General features: G+C 35.4%; 1 protein-coding gene across 1 annotated transcript; it reads left to right on the top strand.

The window, feature by feature from the left end:
• Positions 1-13,459: 13,459 nt before the first annotated feature.
• Positions 13,460-18,786, top strand: LOC120176513 (beta-galactosidase 16-like). The gene is made up of 17 exons (XM_039182935.1): positions 13,460-13,630; positions 14,395-14,490; positions 15,123-15,235; positions 15,308-15,374; positions 15,449-15,541; positions 15,625-15,768; positions 15,887-15,981; positions 16,615-16,720; positions 16,859-16,943; positions 17,090-17,208; positions 17,288-17,452; positions 17,520-17,701; positions 17,775-17,863; positions 17,936-18,039; positions 18,122-18,214; positions 18,304-18,402; positions 18,470-18,786. The coding sequence occupies exons 1-17, from the start codon at positions 13,472-13,474 to the stop codon at positions 18,725-18,727; spliced, it is 2,067 nt and encodes a 688-aa protein (XP_039038866.1). The 5' UTR covers positions 13,460-13,471; the 3' UTR covers positions 18,728-18,786.
• Positions 18,787-19,191: the final 405 nt, after the last annotated feature.

Below are 19,191 nucleotides of genomic sequence, written 5' to 3'. Positions count from 1 at the left end.
GAGAAGCTATTTGAAGCACGAGAAGTGGATCCATATTATATAAAACCATTCCAACCTCCGTATCCAAATTGGTATGACATCAACGTTCATTGTGAATATCATGCTGGAGCTCAAGGACATACCATCGAGAATTGTCTTGCCTTCAAACGCCGAGTCCAAAGTCTTTTAGATCATGGAACCTTACAATTTATGGTAAATGATCGACCTAGTTTGGTAACCGAGGGTCCTGATAGATTAATACCAAAAGTCTTCAAAGGTAAGAATATCAGTAGGGGTGCCCAAAGAGAAGAAGATTTACTGAGGTTTGAAGCTCAAATACGTCATTTGAAGATTGAAAACGATAAATTGAGCACCAAAATGGAAACCATACATGAAGACTTCCAGAAGGTCAGTCAAGCCTTTCAAAATGCTGGTATAGGAAACACCCCAGAAAAGTGGATAGCAGGGGTCACCAAACTGAAAAAGAGTTACAACATACATGAAGATCTTGTCCAAAACTTTTTGAACACAAATGTTCTCTCACAAAGGAAAATGATCAACTCCAAGAATTGACATAGGAGATGAAAGAACATCAGAACGTCATGGAAGAAGCTGCAGTTCAGACAAGCAATATGGTCCATAAGCTGATAAACTAACTTGGTTTTAGAGAAGAAAATGGGAAAGTTATTCCCTATATGTAAAGTTTTGTTAGGAATAAAAGTTGTCCCCTACATGTAAAAGTTTTGTTGATGTACCGAAACTTTTGTGTTCAATGAAATCTGTTCTAAGATGATCACTCTTGAGAAACACCTTTTCATACATGCATTTTCATTTTGCATCTTTGCATTTTTCATTTTTCATTCATACTATTATGTTTGCCTATGAAATGAACATTTTTGCATTCTTATTTTTCCAGTTATGCATTTTTCAAATTTTTATTTAAGTACTATTATGTACTTTGATTATAAAAACATGTAAATAATTCATGAAAGGTTCTGTAACAGTAAAAACCAAGACTATTCATTCATATTACTTTACTATCATCATGAAAACAATGGAGCAATCTTATAAGGGACTACAAGACCAATGGCCAGAACAATTGACAGGGTTACCTCCGGATATAAGAAAAGAAACATCAGATTCAGTACCAGATGGATCAAATCAAATTATCCAGTATGTGACATCTGATAAAGAAGAGATAATTGATAAAGAGCAACCATGCTGTCAGATTGAAGAGTCAAAAATGGTAAAACCCTCTGGGGCATCCCAATTGAACCCAAATAATAGCCTTGTTCATTATTCGCAATATGAGGAAAGACTCAAGAAGATGGATGAATCAATCAAAAATATGAAATGTGTTGATACTTCCTACAAAGAATTAGAAGCAAGAGAGCTTAGCTTGGTTCCAGATTTGATTATTCCCCATGAATTCAAAATGCCTGATTTTGAGAAATATGATGGCACAAGTTGTCCCCTAATCCACCTGAGAATGTTTTGCAGAAAAATGGGAGGATATTTAAATTCTGATGACCTGTAATTCACTCTTTCCACGATAGTCTTGTTGGCCCAACAGTAGTCTGGTACAATCAGTTGACCCAAGAACAGATTAAGAGATGGGTAGATCTAGCTGATGCATTTTTGAGACAATATCGGTATGTTAAAGGTTTAGCTCCAACACGTATGGATCTTCGAAGAGTAAAGAAGAAAACCAATGAAAGATTTCAAGAATATGCCCTAAGATGGAGAGGAGTGGCAGCACAAGTTCAACCTCCCATGTTAGAAGAAGAGATATCACGTATGTTTCGTGATTCCCTTCCAGCGCCTTTCTTCGAATTAATGCAGGCAAATTCGACAAACGAATTCGAAAATCTTATGACAAGTGGAGATTTAATTGAGAATGTAATCAGTGAAGAAAACTCAAAAGTCACATCCATGAGCCTGAGGGATCAAAAAGCAAAAGTCGATCATGTGAATGAATGTTGCATCCAGAGTCCTAGTAATTACAAAAGAAAAAGAGCAAGTAACTATTCGGATCGACCAAAGAAAGTCAGGCGATCAAGAAAAACTTTGAAAGTATTCCAAATGTCCATTTCAGATTTGTATCCTCATTTGGTTAAAGGTCAATACATCACACCAAGACCAACTAAAGTGACATCAAACCCTTCTGCTCATAGCTATGATCAAGATAGTGTTTGTAATTTCCACTTGGGGGTAAAAGGGCATTCTACAGGCAATTGTAGGCCACTGTTAAAAGAATTTGAGATGCTTGTTGACAAAGGGGTTTTGACACAAGAAATGATCAAGAAATGGGGGGCAAATGAAGAAAAGAACCCTGATCCTATTACATACCATTATAGGAGTAATGAGGCATAATAAAATAAATAAGTGGAAGTGTTATCTACCACTGTAGTACTTTTCTATTTTCAGCATCTTGTTTGAACTTGTTTTTTGTTTCTTTCTCCGCTTTTTGTGCAATAAATAAATGTGTTGCTTATTAAGGTTATGAGCAAGGAATCAAATTTTAATCTTGAAATTATTGAGTATCAAGTAGATTAAATATTCTTTTAATTTTTCAAGAGTTATAGATTTATTGGCAAGTGGTAAAATTATATCTTCAATATCCCATCCAACACCAATTACTCGACCTTTACCAAAACCAAATCCTGACACTACATTTATTTGAGACTCTGAAGAAATGTCTCTACCTGTTTTTGAGACACAAACACTAAATGTTTACCTTCTCGGGTAGAGTCGATTGATTGATGATACTACATTCCACCATATACATGACTTTAAAAGTCATACATTTGTCTTTTCAAACACAAAACCATCATAAACCAAAAGACCTCAAAAGAACCAAACTTTCAACTATTCGTGAATTTTACTGCAAGAAGAGACGAGATGAGGCATCAGGGACCAACTCATTGATGATAATTTCGAGTGATTAGGGCATACTCAAAGAAGAAGGGGAAAGTGATTGATTGAAAGAAATATATCATGCATTAATTACATTTTTTCATGTAAATAAAGTTAATCTTGAATATTCATCCCCCTGTGGATACCTCTTTTTACAAAGGTTTCTGTGTATGAGATGATGAACGACATTGTTTCATTTATCCTTTAATATATATAAATATATCATTTTTTGTCCCCACTTGAGCCTGAATAATTTTTCTTCTGATTCAACCCTAATCAAGGATCACCCTCCACATTAGGGGGCAAGGTGAAGGATATTTGCTCACAAGAATGAAGATTGTCAATACAGTTTTATTACGAAGACAAGTTTCCATGAAGTCAAGAAAGTTTTGAATTACAAAGTATGTCAAATACAGAGTGCTTGAAGATCAATCCAATCAAGAATAATGGAAAACCTCCAAAATGCAAAAGGAAAAGGAGATGCTCAAAGCAATTGAAGTATTATACTCATCCAGCAAAGAAAGAAGAAAAAAAAAAGGAAAAAAGGAAAAAAAAGAAAAAAAAAAGAAAAAAAATTGAATCAAGATGGGTGAGCCTCAAGTTACAAGGTTGATCAAATACAAACAAGAAAAGCAAGAAATGTTGAAGATATGAGAAAATGGAAATGAATCCAAAATTTGGCAGTCTAGAGGGATCCAGATGATGGAAAAATCCCCAACAAAGCAGATCCAAGTTAAGCAAGGCAAGGTGATGGCATCAGAATGAATTGATCCTTGGTTTGATTACCCTTAAACACTTATTTGGGCCTTTTTATCCCTTTCTTTCGTAACCATAAGCCATGGCCTACGTTACGTACCTAAAAAGTCCATTCTAATCATACATGGATTTCTAAGTAAAAGATGATATCTTTAGAATTCATTCCGCCTTCCAAGATTGATTTTTATTTGCAAAAATTGGTTTTTAAAATCTTTAATGCATGATATGAAAAATGATAAAAGGAGGGTTCAAGATATAAATTTTTTTAAAAAAAACATCTTTGAAACCAAAGGAGGATTCGAGTTGAAAACCTGAAAAGGCGGCTCGAATATTGAATGGTGCAACAACGACATAAGAGACGATCTTAAGCTCTTAATGAAGCACCGCACATCCCAAAAAAACGTTCTTGAGATTCTGGAATCAAGAAGTATCTCTACAAGATGAGCATAACAATCATTTCTTCAAGTTAGTTGAAACCCGAAGCGACATACTAAACCAACTTGAAAGAACCTACTTTACCAAAATCCACCCACACCTCAAATCAGTCAATAATTTTGACACTTGCCATAGGACTATGATTTTTGAATGATTTAAAAGTGTAGTTGATTTATTGGATATTCATTAAACTTATTGTTTATGATTTGATTATATTGTGAACCTGAAAGGGATAATACTTTGCAAAATTCTTTCAGAAAGAAAAGAGAAAAAACAATTTTCAAACAGGACAGTCTCAAATGAGGAAGATCCTTTAAGCAATTGTTGCTTATTCTACCTCTGTTGTAGAAAAAAAAGAATGAACGAGGCCAGAATAATAAAGCACTTCACATTTTTGAAAGCAAGTGGTTTGAGAAGTCAGAAAGTCTGGGGAATTGAACTTGTGACACTCCCCTATCACATTATTAATAGCTCATCAAGAAAGATTATCGTTTATCTCATGTTGAGGTCGATAAGCATCACCAGACAAATTACTTTCCCCAGCCATTAATCCATGTTTCTGGCAGATTACATCACAGAGATATAGGTCCCAGTAAGATGTATTATGGGAATGAACAAGTCACTACTTGCACTCTGGTTATACCGTGATGTTGGCTCAAATTTTGATACATCATTGCTACTTCTCCTAGGCTGATCATTTTCTTTGTCAAGATGATATCCATTATGTCCTTCAGAAGATTGCTAAATTTGAATTTGAGGACTTAGGGCACAGAACAAGACATTGGAACAGAATCTACCCTTATAGGCCTTTTATATAAGTAAGGTTGTTACGCTGGATGCCACCGACAACAAGGTCGAATTCGACAAATCTACTCATCAATTGCTCCAACCGATCATCATTCAGTTCTTGCACATCTGTTTTCAAAAATATGCCAAGACAGTAGAAGGCAACTTCTGTATCATTGATCCCAGAGAAAAGAGATAGGACATTGATACCACCATGTAACATGTCTCTATACAGATCATTGTGTATGGTTTTTAGGGAAACCTAGAAGCATTTCCACCTCATCAGATTCAAGTGGAGCAACTTTATTCCTTCCAACCCATACTAGATTCCATTTTCAGCACTCATCAAGAACATACTTTTGGACATTCGAATATGATTCATTGTCATAAGCTTCAAGAGCCTTACAGATCCTTTCTATCAATTTGGCACTTCCTGTACATGGTTATAAACAGTTCAACTTTGTTCTTGGATCCCAGGAAGGCCATCATTTCTTTGTCAATGAAAAGCATTAACACATGGAGAAAGCAGAATAAGAGAGAATCTGTTCTTAATTGGCAGAATTATGAATATAGCCCTTTTCAGTGTAGTAGCATGAAAATGCTTCGAATCTATAAATTCTGGCTTTACATCGAACAAGTACTGTGATATCCAGTCCAAACATTAACTGGAACAAATGAATGTGCTCATAGCATCTTCTGGAAGTGTTCTTTGAGTTATCTGATCTGATTTGGTAAAATCAATCATTGAATTGGAAGAGGAGACTCAATAGCATCTCTTGAAAGTGTTCTTTGAGTTATCTGATCTGGTTTGGTATAAACCCCAAAACCAATCATTGGATTTGAAAGATGAATTTGCTCATAGTAAAAATAAGGAGACCCAATAGCATCTTCTGGAAGTGTTCTTTGAGTTATCTGATCTGGTTTGGTATGAATCCCATAACCAATCATTGGAATTGAAAGGTGAACTACATGATTGTCTTCATTAAGAAGCTTCTTTTCAAACTTCCTTTGCTTCTTCCTTTCCACAAATCATAGCTCAAGTTTCGCCTTTGCTTGTAATTGGGATCATTGCATAATGGCTTCCTATTTTCTACCATAAGAAGTGCGTCAGTAACTTTAGCCATTTGATCAGCACATATAAAATCTGTCAATTCTGCAATTGATGAATCTGAACCACATCTCTCCATGGTTATTGAAGCTTCAGCCTCTGAGAATCCCATTTTTGTCAAGTATAACATTTTACTTTCCTCATCAGAATCAGAATTCATGATTTCCTCGGTATCAGAAAGAACTATCAATATCTGTGAAATCATCCTGAAAGATCGCTTCATAATCAGATGAGTTTGTTATCAGAATCAACATGTTGCATGGGTGCGGATTTTTCAAGAGCATGTACCACTGTATATGTAGTCTTGCTATTGCACCAAATTACTGTTCACATAAATTGGTTTCTCTCCCACAGAAAAGTATATTTCAGAGATGGCCTTCACTGAAAGATGATAAGCCACTATGTCAACCTGGAATGGATTACCAAGCTATTTTTACTTCACTGTCTGATTAAATCCCTCTAGATATAGAAAATGGTCACCTCATTCAGAAGACACATATCTCAGACGTTTCTGTTAGAATGATTGAATACTTCTTAAGTTTGTGATAACATGAAAAGAATTTCAGTTACTTGATAACACTACTGTTTAGTGACACCAGAATGAGAGTATTCAAGATAAATAGATTTGGGGCACGAATAAAGCTACAAGTACCTACAACAATTCATTGTCAAAATTGGACCTCGTGGGGATCATGACATTCCAGTCAAACAGAGATTGAGATTGAATCAGATAAATCTAGAGGGACATCTTGAGGGCCCATTTCAACCAGAAATAGAATATTGGGGCATTTTGAAGGCTCACAGCAATATGAATATTTGGGCATTCTTGGAGGCTCATCTCAACAAGAAGTAATGTTGAGCACACTTTTAACATCTGTATCAGCAAATATTGGGACATTTTAAAGCTCACTTCAGATAGATCCATGTGGGGTATTTTGAAGACTCAGATTAACAAGAAGCAAATATTAGGGCATGCTGAAAACCCTTTTCAAACAGAATCAGAAATGTTGAAATATTCTGAATATTTATCAGCAAAATGTTGGGGCATGCTGAAAACCCATTTCAATCAGAATCAGAACTGTTGATGCATTTTGAACACTTGTATTAGCCAATGTTGGGGCATGCTGAAGGCCCACAATATCCTGTGTAAAGATCATTGACTTGAACAAATATTTCCAATGAGACAGAAAGATATGAAGAATGAAAATGGTGAAACAGTGACAGTCGAGCTGACTATACATAATTGCTTCGTTCATCAGGCAATTATTATGATCATGATGTTAAATAAATGTTTACTCAGCAAGTATGTTTTCAAATACCTAATCTTCTTAACCGTATGTCACATGACAGTGTTCTTTGATAAACTACATTACGGTTGTATGAATAAAGATGATCCCCAGGTAGACTACTTGATCCAGGGTTCAGTTCCTTAAGATCTCAGCATTGAATTTGGCCTTCTGTGTGTCGGTGATAATTAAAAATATTTCTTTGAGATTCCTAGCAATAGTTTCAACCATACTATTGAGATTATGAAGCTGTTTTCACATCAGTTTTTGCTTCCTTGATGACATTGAAAAGGGAGACTCGACTCTCACTGTTATTCCCGTTGTTATTTGGGATCATCATTGCTAGCCAAGATGAACTGAGTTTTCATCTATTTTGGTTTTATCATTTGTATTTCATCCCCAGCTGCAAAAATTCCACGGATAGCTTTCTGTACATTGATCCTACAGTTGATGTGTTTCTACTTCCTACAAAGATCATTATAGAAGAAAATGTGATCAGTATTACATTTGTCTTTGCCCGAGATGATATCAAGATCAGTTAGTGTCTCCTATTCAATTCGACACCAGCATATCTTGTGAATTTGACCAATTTTTTGGTCATATCAACATTACACTTGAATCCCCACTGAGTTTTGTTCTCAAGTGGTCTTGTGATGTTATTCAAAAGCTTTGAACATTAGGCAAAGAGCTTACATGATTGAAAAATCTTGGCAGAAGCCATAGTAAAGGATGAATGTGTTGTCAAATGTTTTATGAACATCTGAGCAGAAACCACAGGAAAGGATGAATGCACTGTCAAATGTTTTACAAACCTGCTATTCTGATGCTGAACCAATGTTATGATCATATGGTTTCCATTTATTGATCCAAGATGAAGTTTGTCTTCTTCAACCCCAAGATTAGAAGTGAGATATAATGAAGATTTCTGTCCAATGAAAGTTGAAATTTTAAACAAGAAACTAATGGGGTCAACTAAGGTTGAACTACAGGTTGTTGTTAAGCATCTCGACATGATATTGGTCCAAGTTGCCTTATTCGAGATCTGATTATATGTAGAGACATGAAAGGAATTGGAATAAATCTTCCTTGTGATGTTTTAAGAGTTAAAATTAGAACAGACTCTACTCTCCTAATTAATCCCTGATAAGTCAGATGATAGATTCTCTTTTCAAAGATGAAAGCTTTATGGGATTTCTACACAAGTCTAGACAAAGAAAGTCGGTGTTACCAAAGATAAAATGGGACATCAAGGTCATAGCTCTGACTACGGCAAGAGTTCCATAAATGAAACATTTCTTCTGAGACTTAAATGAAGTTAAGAAGACGCAAAGATACAAGTTGATCAGATGATTCTATAGAAATGCAAGCTTTATAGCATAAGTTTCTACACTGATATCCAGAGGTAACCCTGGCAATAAATGATGAACTAGAGGAAGACCAAGTTCACCACTTTGAAGTCAAATGAAGATTGCATCAACATTCATGCATTCATAAGAATATCATTTACACAATAGACAATGCATTACACTGATACATCTGAGTGCATTCGAACATGAAGTTTTACAGATCTTCGGAAGAACAAGAAGATTCATGGTAAGAAATACTTTACAAGAAGAAGGTATTCAAAACCTCAAATATAGGAATCATGCAAACATCTGAAGAAGTGATGGACGCAATCCACAAGAATGAGTATTATCTTGAGATTGGGGCATGTTACCCAATCAACATGTTATTTTGAAAAAATGAGAAAACGATTTCCATAGTTTCTCATTCAATCTTTTCTAAAAAATGAAATTGATGAAAAGTAAGAAAACGATTTCCTTAGTTTTTTACTTAGTAAACTATTTCCCTCATCTGTAAGTCCTTCAGTGCATGATGTTTCCAAAAAGCATTCGGGAGCTTTTTGATGTTTTCAAAGCCTTCGGGTCATCTGTAAGTCCTTCAGTGCATGATGTTTCCAAAAAGCCTTCGGGAGCTTTTTGATGTTTTCAAAGCCTTCGGGTCATCTGTAAGCCCTTCAGTGCATGATGTTTCCAAAAAGACTTCGGGAGCTTTTTGATGTTTTCAAAGCCTTCGGGTCATCTGTAAGTCCTTCAGTGCATGATGTTTCCAAAAAGACTTCGGGAGCTTTTTGATGTTTTCAAAGCCTTCGGGTCATCTGTAAGTCCTTCAGTGCATGATGTTTCCAAAAAGCCTTCGGGAGCTTTTTGATGTTTTCAAAGCCTTCGGGTCATCTGTAAGTCCTTCAGTGCATGATGTTTCCAAAAAGACTTCGGGAGCTTTTTGATGTTTTCAAAGCATTCGGGTCATCTGTAAGTCCTTCAGTGCATGATGTTTCCAAAAAGACTTCGGGAGCTTTTTGATGTTTTCAAAGCCTTCGGGTCATCTGTAAGTCCTTCAGTGCATGATGTTTCCAAAAAGCCTTCGGGAGCTTTTTGATGTTTTCAAAGCCTTCGGGTCATCTGTAAGTCCTTCAGTGCATGATGTTTCCAAAAAGCCTTCGGGAGCTTTTTGATGTTTTCAAAGCCTTCGGGTCATCTGTAAGTCCTTCAGTGCATGATGTTTCCAAAAAGACTTCGGGAGCTTTTTGATGTTTTCAAAGCCTTCGGGTCATCTGTAAGTCCTTCAGTGCATGATGTTTCCAAAAAGCCTTCGGGAGCTTTTTGATGTTTTCAAAGCCTTCGGGTCATCTGTAAGTCCTTCAGTGCATGATGTTTCCAAAAAGCCTTCGGGAGCTTTTTGATGTTTTCAAAGCCTTCGGGTCATCTGTAAGTCCTTCAGTGCATGATGTTTCCAAAAAGCCTTCGGTAGCTTTTTGATGTTTTCAAAGCCTTCGGGTCATCTGTAAGCCCTTCAGTGCATGATGTTTCCAAAAAGACTTCGGGAGCTTTTTGATGTTTTCAAAGCCTTCGGGTCATCTGTAAGTCCTTCAGTGCATGATGTTTCCAAAAATACTTCGGGAGCTTTTTGATGTTTTCAAAGCCTTCGGGTCATCTGTAAGTCCTTCAGTGCATGATGTTTCCAAAAAGCCTTTGGGAGCTTTTTGACGTTTTCAAAGCCTTCGGGTCATCTGTAAGTCCTTCAGTGCATGATGTTTCCAAAAAGACTTCGGGAGCTTTTTGATGTTTTCAAAGCCTTCGGGTCATCTGTAAGTCCTTTAGTGCATGATGTTTCCAAAAAGCCTTCGGGAGCTTTTTGATGTTTTCAAAGCCTTCGTGTCATCTGTAAGTCCTTCAGTGCATGATGTTTCCAAAAAGCCTTCGGGAGCTTTTTGATGTTTTCAAAGCCTTCGGGTCATCTGTAAGTCCTTCAGTGCATGATGTTTCCAAAAAGTCTTCGGGAGCTTTTTGATGTTTTCAAAGCCTTCGGATCATCTGTAAGTCCTTCAGTGCATGATGTTTCCAAAAAGCCTTCGGGATCTTTTTGATGTTTTCAAAGCCTTAAGGTCATCTGTAAGTCCTTCAGTGCATGATGTTTCCAAAAATCCTTTGGGATCTTTTTGATGTTTTTAAACCCTCGGGGTCATTCATAAGACCTCTGGGCGGAATGCTTTCAACATTCCCATCCTACTCAAAAGAAGCCAAATGAAAAAATTATTGTTTTTTCGTCTTTGCTCTATTCTTGTTAACACAAGAATGAGCAAAGAGGGGCAGTTGTAAACATTAATTTTTTTTATTATTTTTGTTTTTTTATTATTATTATTAATATTAGTATTATTATTATTATTAAATAAATAAAACATAAATATTACAAGGCCCAAAATTGGGGCCCGATTACAATTACAATCGGCCCAATAGAACCCAAACCCTTTAGGGTTTGTAACATTCAGCTAGGGTTTGTAACATTCAGCTAGGGTTTTCTAAACCCTAGCTTCCAGACGCGGCGCCACCCCTGAAGCCACCCTGACGACCGACTCTCTGATGCTAGATGGTCTAACCAGTTGTTGCCGACGCTTCAGTACTGCCACGACGCCGGCCTCGTCGAGCTTTCCAGAAGCCAGCTGCCTCACCAAATCAGTGCTCTATGGTGAGTCACCGCCATAGCTTGGTGACTCACCAAAGATGCTACCCATGGGACCGGTCCGAGGAGTACACTGTGGTGGCTATAAAAGCCACCACTGAACCTGCAAAGAAAAACCAGAAGAACAGAGGGCAGAGAACGACAACAAACAAAACAGAAAAGAAAAAAAAAGACAGGGAGAGATACGAACAGCAACCAACAACCAGAACAAAAAAAGAAAAAAAAGGAGAGAAGAGAGGAAAGAAGCTTACTCTGTCATCAAAGAACCCCAACCGTCGCCGGAAACAACCAAAACCCGAAGGTATTTTCATGGATTTGCTCCGATCAGGAGCTTTTTAAGAAAAACGGTCACCGGATCCGTCATTAGGACGGCCCGATCTATGTTTTGGTAAAAAAATAAAATTTCCCGACCACCGAATGCGGTGGCCGGCGGCGGTGGTCGGCACCGGAGCACAGCTGCCGGCCGATGTCTGGTTTCCCTCCGGTGAGGGAAACCTAGAGAGAGGCGAGAGAGAAATCTCTCTCTCAGTTTGAGAGAGAGAAGAAAGAAAGGAGAAATGAGATGCTGGCCCTTCGGGCCAGCCAGCATAGGGTATTTATACCCTCTCTTAAACGGCGTCGTTTAAGGGAGGACCTGTGTGTAATTTGGTAAAGGTTAAACCCTTTCCGCAGTCACTTCGAGTTTGTAACATTACAAATTAGTCACTGAAAGCAAGTTTTGATTCTTTTAATTATGTCATTCAATTTTATTTTATTACATTTTAGTCATTATCAGTTTATATATATTTAGGGTAAATAACTGATTTAGTACCTTATAATTTTATTAACATTTATTTTAACCCGATTAATTAAATAAGGCTAAATTACATTTTAGCACTTAGAGTTTTTATTTATTCGAGATAGAGCCTTTAAACTTTGATAAATTTTATTTTAATCACTGATTAATTAATTAAGAGTTAATTACACTATTAGTAATTTTATTTTATGATGATTCAAGTTATGTTCATTATTTTAAATAATTTTACATTTATTATTATTTTATTTATTTTTAGTCATTGTTTAGTTACATTTTAACTTAATTTTTATTATTTTAATATATTTAAATCATTACTTTAATTATTGTTTTACTATATTATAAATATATATAGTATTTATTTATTTAATAATGTTTATTTATTTTCCATATTAAAAAAAAGGGCAGTCTTAATACAACTGGATGTCCTATTCTGGTATTTTAAAACTAATTATTATAAAAATTATAATTTAGTTTTATTACATTTTTATTTATTAATATAGAAGAAAAGAGCTGTCTTAAGGTACCTAGAAGCCCTTTTATGATATTTCTAAATAAATAAATATCTTATTAATATATTTTCTTAAAATTATAAATTTGAAATTAAAGGATTATGAATTAAATATATTTGAAATTTTTTTCTTCTAATAATAGAGACAATTTATAGTTAATAAAGTACCAATTTTGGGTGTTGTAGGGGTGCTAATCCTTCCCTAAACGTAACCGACCACGAATCCCTTTTTATTAATAAAAAGAATGAATTTTTGGTTAAACGCAGATCAGTTTATCTTTTAACTGATGTTTACTTAAAAACTCTTTTAAAAGATGATTTTTAGGTATTCGACCTACCTGACCCAAAAGGCCGATGGCGACTCCCAAATTATTTTAAAAACCATTTATTCACATTACTTTTCCCGCCGAGAATAAATATTTCGTGCCCGGACGAAAACCGGTTACGACACTATTTGATAACTGACTTTGAATGATTCAAAATGTACTTCTGTGCTGAATCATTCAGCACTGTTTACTGAATCAGTCAGCACTGAATCATTCAGAGGTGCGAAACAAACGCGTTGAATGTTGAACGGTTCAACATTTAAAGCTGAATGCTTCCATTAAGAGGCAAACAAACAACCCCTAACTTTGAAAATATTAGATGCCTTTTTAAGTGAAAAAAATTAGTTATCTAAAATTAACTTTTAAGTATAATTTAAAAATTTATACATTTAAACCAAAAGAAATAATTTATAGTACTTACCCAAATTCTATTCCCCCATACATTTATAATTAAATATTATTAAATATCTTTATCCATTGAACCCTATATAAAGTTAAGGTGGTAGGGAGAGAAGTGCAAGAAACTTACATAGAAGCACATTATTGTAAAGAGAGATGTTAGGGTTGATTCTTGTCGTATTGGCTGCTGCTGGTTTCGGCAACTGCCATGGCTATGGCAGAAATGTAACATACGATGGAAGATCATTGATCATCGATTCCCATCACTTGCTTCTCTTCTCTGGCTCTATTCACTATCCTCGTAGCACTCCTCAGGTACATCTTCCATGTATATATATATATGCAATACATACATATAATTTTTTTTTATTTTATTTAAGTTTAAATATGTAACGTGAACTCATCAAACGACCTCAATTGTAAAATAGAGTGTTGTTCTCTCTAAAGGTTAGGAGTTTGAACAGTTGTATCAACAACGTGTGTGTTATCCATGACTAAGAAAGATTCTGAATAGATAATGTCCTTATAATCACCTACCACTATAAAATGAATGTAGTGTTTAGGTTCAGTGCAATTGGATATATATATGGGTAAACATCCACTTATACTTGGTGTAAAACTTTTAGTTTTATGTTTTTTTAAGATCATTGGATGATGAGAAATCAAAAGCCAAGATTAACTTATTTTTTTCCGTGAATATCTTCTCATTTCCTACTATTAATTTTAACCTTTGATTTCTCGAGGGACGGAGCCAGGATTTCAACTTAAGGAGGCAAAGTTTAACTTTTCTAAAATTGTGGGACAATTTCATAATTATCCCATAAATATTTAAATTATATATATATATATATATATATATATATATATATATATATATATATGACATTGAACATGTCTAAACTTTTTAATTCATGTTGGATAATACTACAAACTTTAATTCTTAAAATAAATAATAATGAATTTTAATTTATTGTTGATAGAGAAAGAAATAATGAAGGTATATGAAAAGAATACCCAATAATAATTCGTTTTAAATAAATTATAACAAAGAAAAGATGACGTGTTAAAATTAATTTCAGATGTGGCCGTCGCTTATATCCAAAGCAAAACAAGGAGGGATTGATGTGATTCAGACTTACGTGTTTTGGAACCTTCACGAGCCCCAACAAGGACAGGTGAGGCTCAACATAAATCATCCTAGATAGTCCCTCGATTATAGGGTGCTATTTGATTGAGACTTTCAATTATTAAAAGTTATATAATGATATTTTAATTATAGTGTGCTTTTTTATTAAGTCCTCATACTATTAAAGGTTATAAAATTATCACTCGACTATTCATTATTTCAAATTCGTCCTTTTATATTAAAAAATTGGCAGCGATCTGAGTTTAATGTTAACCTATTAACTGTGATATAAAAATATATGATCCTAGAATCGTTTGAGTTGTATGGTGTGGATCAAATCTTCATTTATATATTGTCATCGAGCCAGTACTTAGAAACTTTATGTCGTCGAGTCAGTACCTGAAAGTAACGATGTTGTCTTTAGACATCATAAAAATGTGATTTGTATCATACCTCAATCAGTATATTAACGTCCAGCCCAAACGACTGTCATTTTTTAACGGAAAAGGATGAGTTTAGAACATATAAATAATTTATGATCATTTTTTAACTTTTAATAGTCGGATGACTCAACAAAACAACGACTAATAATTAGGGTATCATTTATGTATTTTACCCAGAATTAAATTAAACTCTTCATTTGAACAAAATTATGGAGCTTAAAACTCAAGAATTGTGCAGTATGATTTCAGCGGAAGGCGTGATATAGTAAGGTTCATAAGAGAAGTTGAAGCTCAGGGCTTGTACGTTTGCCTCAGAATTGGACCCTTCATTGAGAGCGAATGGACTTACGGGTAAAACATAATTGCCATCCCCTCCTCCTTCATCACCATTGTGACCATACAAACTGATTGTTGGTGGTGCAGGGGACTGCCGTTTTGGCTGCACGATGTTCCCGGCATCGTCTTTCGATCCGATAACGGACCATTCAAGGTAAACCTACATACGTGACGTCCTTTACGCTGTTTTTCGATCCGATAACGGACCATTTGTGTCATCAATAATAGTTTCACATGCAAAAGTGGGTGACAAAAGTGGTAAACATGATGAGATCAGAGAAACTATATGCTTCACAAGGAGGGCCTATTATACTATCACAGGTCTTTTATTTTATCTGTGAATTATCCTTTTTTTTTTTCATTTTCTCATGGATCTGAAAATTGTTTATTACATGAAATATCAGATAGAGAATGAGTATCAAAGAGTAGAAGGAGCTTTCAATGGCAAAGGGTCAAGCTATGTTAAGTGGGCTGCAGGCCTTGCTGTAGGACTTCAAACAGGGGTGCCATGGATAATGTGCAGCCAGCAAGACGCCCCCGACCCTGTGGTATTTGCTTCTTCCAACTAACTATAATTTTTCTATTCGATTCGACTTGACCGAATGCCGTTCGAACCAACCATTTTGTCTTGTCATTGTGTTTGGGGGTAATATTTGGCATTTGCAGATAAACACATGCAATGGATTTGAATGTGGAGTAAGATTCCGAGGACCCAACTCTCCCAATAAGCCATCCATGTGGACTGAAAACTGGACAAGTTTGTACGTATACGTTGTTTTTCTTATTTAAGAATTAAACTTCTTAATCTTTTTATAGTGAGTTAATAGAATCATATGTCTCCAAACTATGACCCTCATTTTAAATTAGTCTTTAGGCTTTTAAATATTCCAATTTCATCCCAAAATTATCACTCTCATTCTAATTAGTCCTTAAAATTTTGAACATTCTAATTTCATCCCCAAACTATGAATATCATTTTAAATTGGTCCCTAAACTTTTGCATCTTTAGTTTTATCCACAAATTCATCCAAATATGTAATCCATTTCAACCATAATTTAAATTAAATTTTATTTTTTTCAAACATATAATAATATAACTCTGTCTAACGATTTTATTAACATAGGATGTGATTAGTATATACGTATAATTTAGGATTAAAATGAAATGTTCAAAAAGTTTGAGGACCAATTTATAATGAAGATTATAGTTTGGGGATGAAAATGAAATGTTAAAAGTTTGAGGACTAATTAAGAATGACAATCATAGTTTAGGGATTAAATTGAAATGTCTAAAAGTTTTGGGACCAATTTAAAATGAGGGTCATAAACTGATGAAGTATGATGCAATTAACTCTTTTAGACTTGCAAGAAGACTAATGAATGAATGAATGAAGCGTGCAAAGGTATGGTCAGGAGCCGTTCATGAGATCTGCCGAAGAAATTGCTTTCCATGTCGCTTTGTTCATTGCCAAAAATGGAACTTACGTTAATTACTATATGGTAATTACCACCATTTCATTTTCTACTATTTCTCCATGGACTTTATTTTACAAAAAAAAAATATAAGGATTAAATTTCAAATTTTAAAATAGTACAAGAACCCCAACATATTTAAACCAATATGTTTTTGTTAAACAGTATCATGGAGGTACCAATTTTGGAAGAACAGGTGCTGCACGAGTAATTACAAGTTACTACGATCAAGCACCTCTTGATGAATATGGTACGCTTCTAATTATTTATATGAATAACGAGTGTTCTGTCTATTCGTTTAACGGTTTATTCGGAGAATTACATAGCGATAAAGTTCTCCCATCGAATATTTATCTCGTAATTTTTAACTTAATCCGAGTCGAATTAATATTTCAGGTTTAATTAGGCAGCCTGTATGGGGTCACCTTAAGGAACTGCATGCTGCAATAAGATTATGCACAGTTCCTCTCCTTTCTGGACTTCATGAAACTTCCTCTTTGGGTTATCTTCAAACTGTAAGAACAATTCTTAGGGTATTATATATATATATGTGTGTGTGTATGCACTGAATTGAAACCTTGTTTCATCTTAAAGGCTTATGTATTCAAAGGAAAATCAGGGGAATGTGCTGCATTTTTGGTGAACAAAGACGACTCCTCGAATGCTAGAGTTCGTTTCCAGAACATTTCATTCGAGTTGCCGTCGATGTCGATAAGCATTCTTCCGGACTGCAAGAATGTAGCCTTTAATACAGCGAAAGTAAGACTCGAGATCCACTTCCGTTTCGAGGGGAAAAAAACGTACTCAACCCTGCATGTATTAACAGGTGAGCACACAGAACAATACAAGATCAAGGAGGGTGAAGCACATATTCGATTCGACGGAGAGATGGAAAGAGTACGCGGAGCCTATCCCGACGTTTTCGAATACGTCGTTGAGAGCCGAAGTTCTGCTGGATCAGATGAGTACGACCAAAGATACATCGGACTACCTTTGGTACACCGTCTGGTAAGCGCATGTCCACACATTTTTTCTCTCGGGTCGACCTTGTTTGAACCGTGTCCGATTCCGAAATACGCAGCTTTCAGCACGACCCTGATGCTCAAGTCGAACTTTCTGTGCTTTCCAATGCTCATGTTGTACATGCATTCGTCAATGGACGATACAAAGGTGAACATTTCGACATTAAACTATGGAAAAAAGTTGAATTTTACATGTGGGTTCATACTACTTGATCCATAGGATATGCATACGGTGGGAGAAACAACTTCGTACTGGAGAAAACAGTCGAGTTGAAGAACGGAACGAATAATATCACCTTACTCAGTGTAATGGTTGGATTACCGGTAAGCTTCGGTTTCAGTACGACGACGGATCAATCGCCGAACTCGGAAACAAAAAACGAATCGTTTTTGTTGCCATGTGCAGGACTCAGGAGCATATCTTGAGAGCAAGACTGCAGGCATACGAAGTGTAAGGATTCAAAACAAATATCTCAATAACTATCAATGGGGATATCAGGTAATTCAATTACCTTATAGTCTACCTCCTACGCGTTACATATGTTATAATTAATGATACAATTCCTCTTTTTTTTTTTTGGGATGAAGATTGGCTTGTTAGGAGAAAGGTTAAGAATATTTAGTACCGAACACGAAGTTCAATGGAGTCCGTATCAAGCCAGAGGACATCGATTAATTTGGTACAAGGTAATTAACGATGTCCACCGCTTTATCACAATACGAATATCAAATGTGACATTATCTTATGCGACAGACATGGTTCGATGCACTGAGTGGGGATGAACCACTGGCATTGAACCTCGGGTCCATGGGGAAGGGTGAGGTGTGGGTGAACGGCGAAAGCATCGGGCGATATTGGGTATCAATTCACACGCCGGAACATAGGCCTTCACAAACGTGGTACAATGTGCCTCGATCTTTCTTAAAACCCCGGGGAAACATATTGGTCCTACTGGAAGAAGAATATGGGAACCCTCTTGGGATCACGTTGGATGGTGTATCCATTACATAAGTAACCATGTTATTTATTTTTATATTATCATATGGATCACGTATTTTAAATAATCATTATTGAGTTGAGACTTTTATATTTGTATTATCAATGTATTATGTTTAAGTCAACTGTGACAGTAAATTACTAAAAATAAATTATTGAGCGTAAAAATAAATTTGCAGTAAAACATGCTATTTCTAGTTTTAAATTAGTAAAAATAAATTCTAAATTTAATTAACTAAATTGATTTCTGAAAGTAAATTAAATCAACTGTATGAGTAAAATTATTGAGCGTTTCCTTTTTCCCGTCCCTTGAAGAATAATCTGTCTTAATCTCCGACCCCCAAAGCAACCACCGAAAGCAAAATTTGTCCCTCTGTTCATTCCATTGCTTCCTTAATGGCACCCTTTAATTTTCTCTACTTCCTAATAACTTATTTATTTTTTCACTTCTACGCAAAATCTTCACAATGTCTTGTAAG

Source organism: Hibiscus syriacus, unplaced genomic scaffold (genome assembly GCF_006381635.1).
Source record: "Hibiscus syriacus cultivar Baekdansim isolate YM2019G1 unplaced genomic scaffold, ASM638163v2 tig00112249_pilon, whole genome shotgun sequence".
Classification (NCBI taxonomy): Eukaryota; Viridiplantae; Streptophyta; class Magnoliopsida; order Malvales; family Malvaceae; genus Hibiscus; species Hibiscus syriacus.
Note: the sequence above shows the minus strand (reverse complement) of the source record. Positions and strands in the feature narration are given on the sequence as shown.

Coding starts and splice junctions, on each gene's coding strand:
- LOC120176513 (XM_039182935.1), top strand. CDS start 13,472: ATGTTAGGGTTGATTCTTGTCGTATTGGCTGCTGCTGGTTTCGGCAAC. Junction 17,702..17,774: donor TACCTTTGGTACACCGTCTG/GTAAGCGCATGT, acceptor CGAAATACGCAG/CTTTCAGCACGACCCTGATG. Junction 17,864..17,935: donor CGTCAATGGACGATACAAAG/GTGAACATTTCG, acceptor CTTGATCCATAG/GATATGCATACGGTGGGAGA.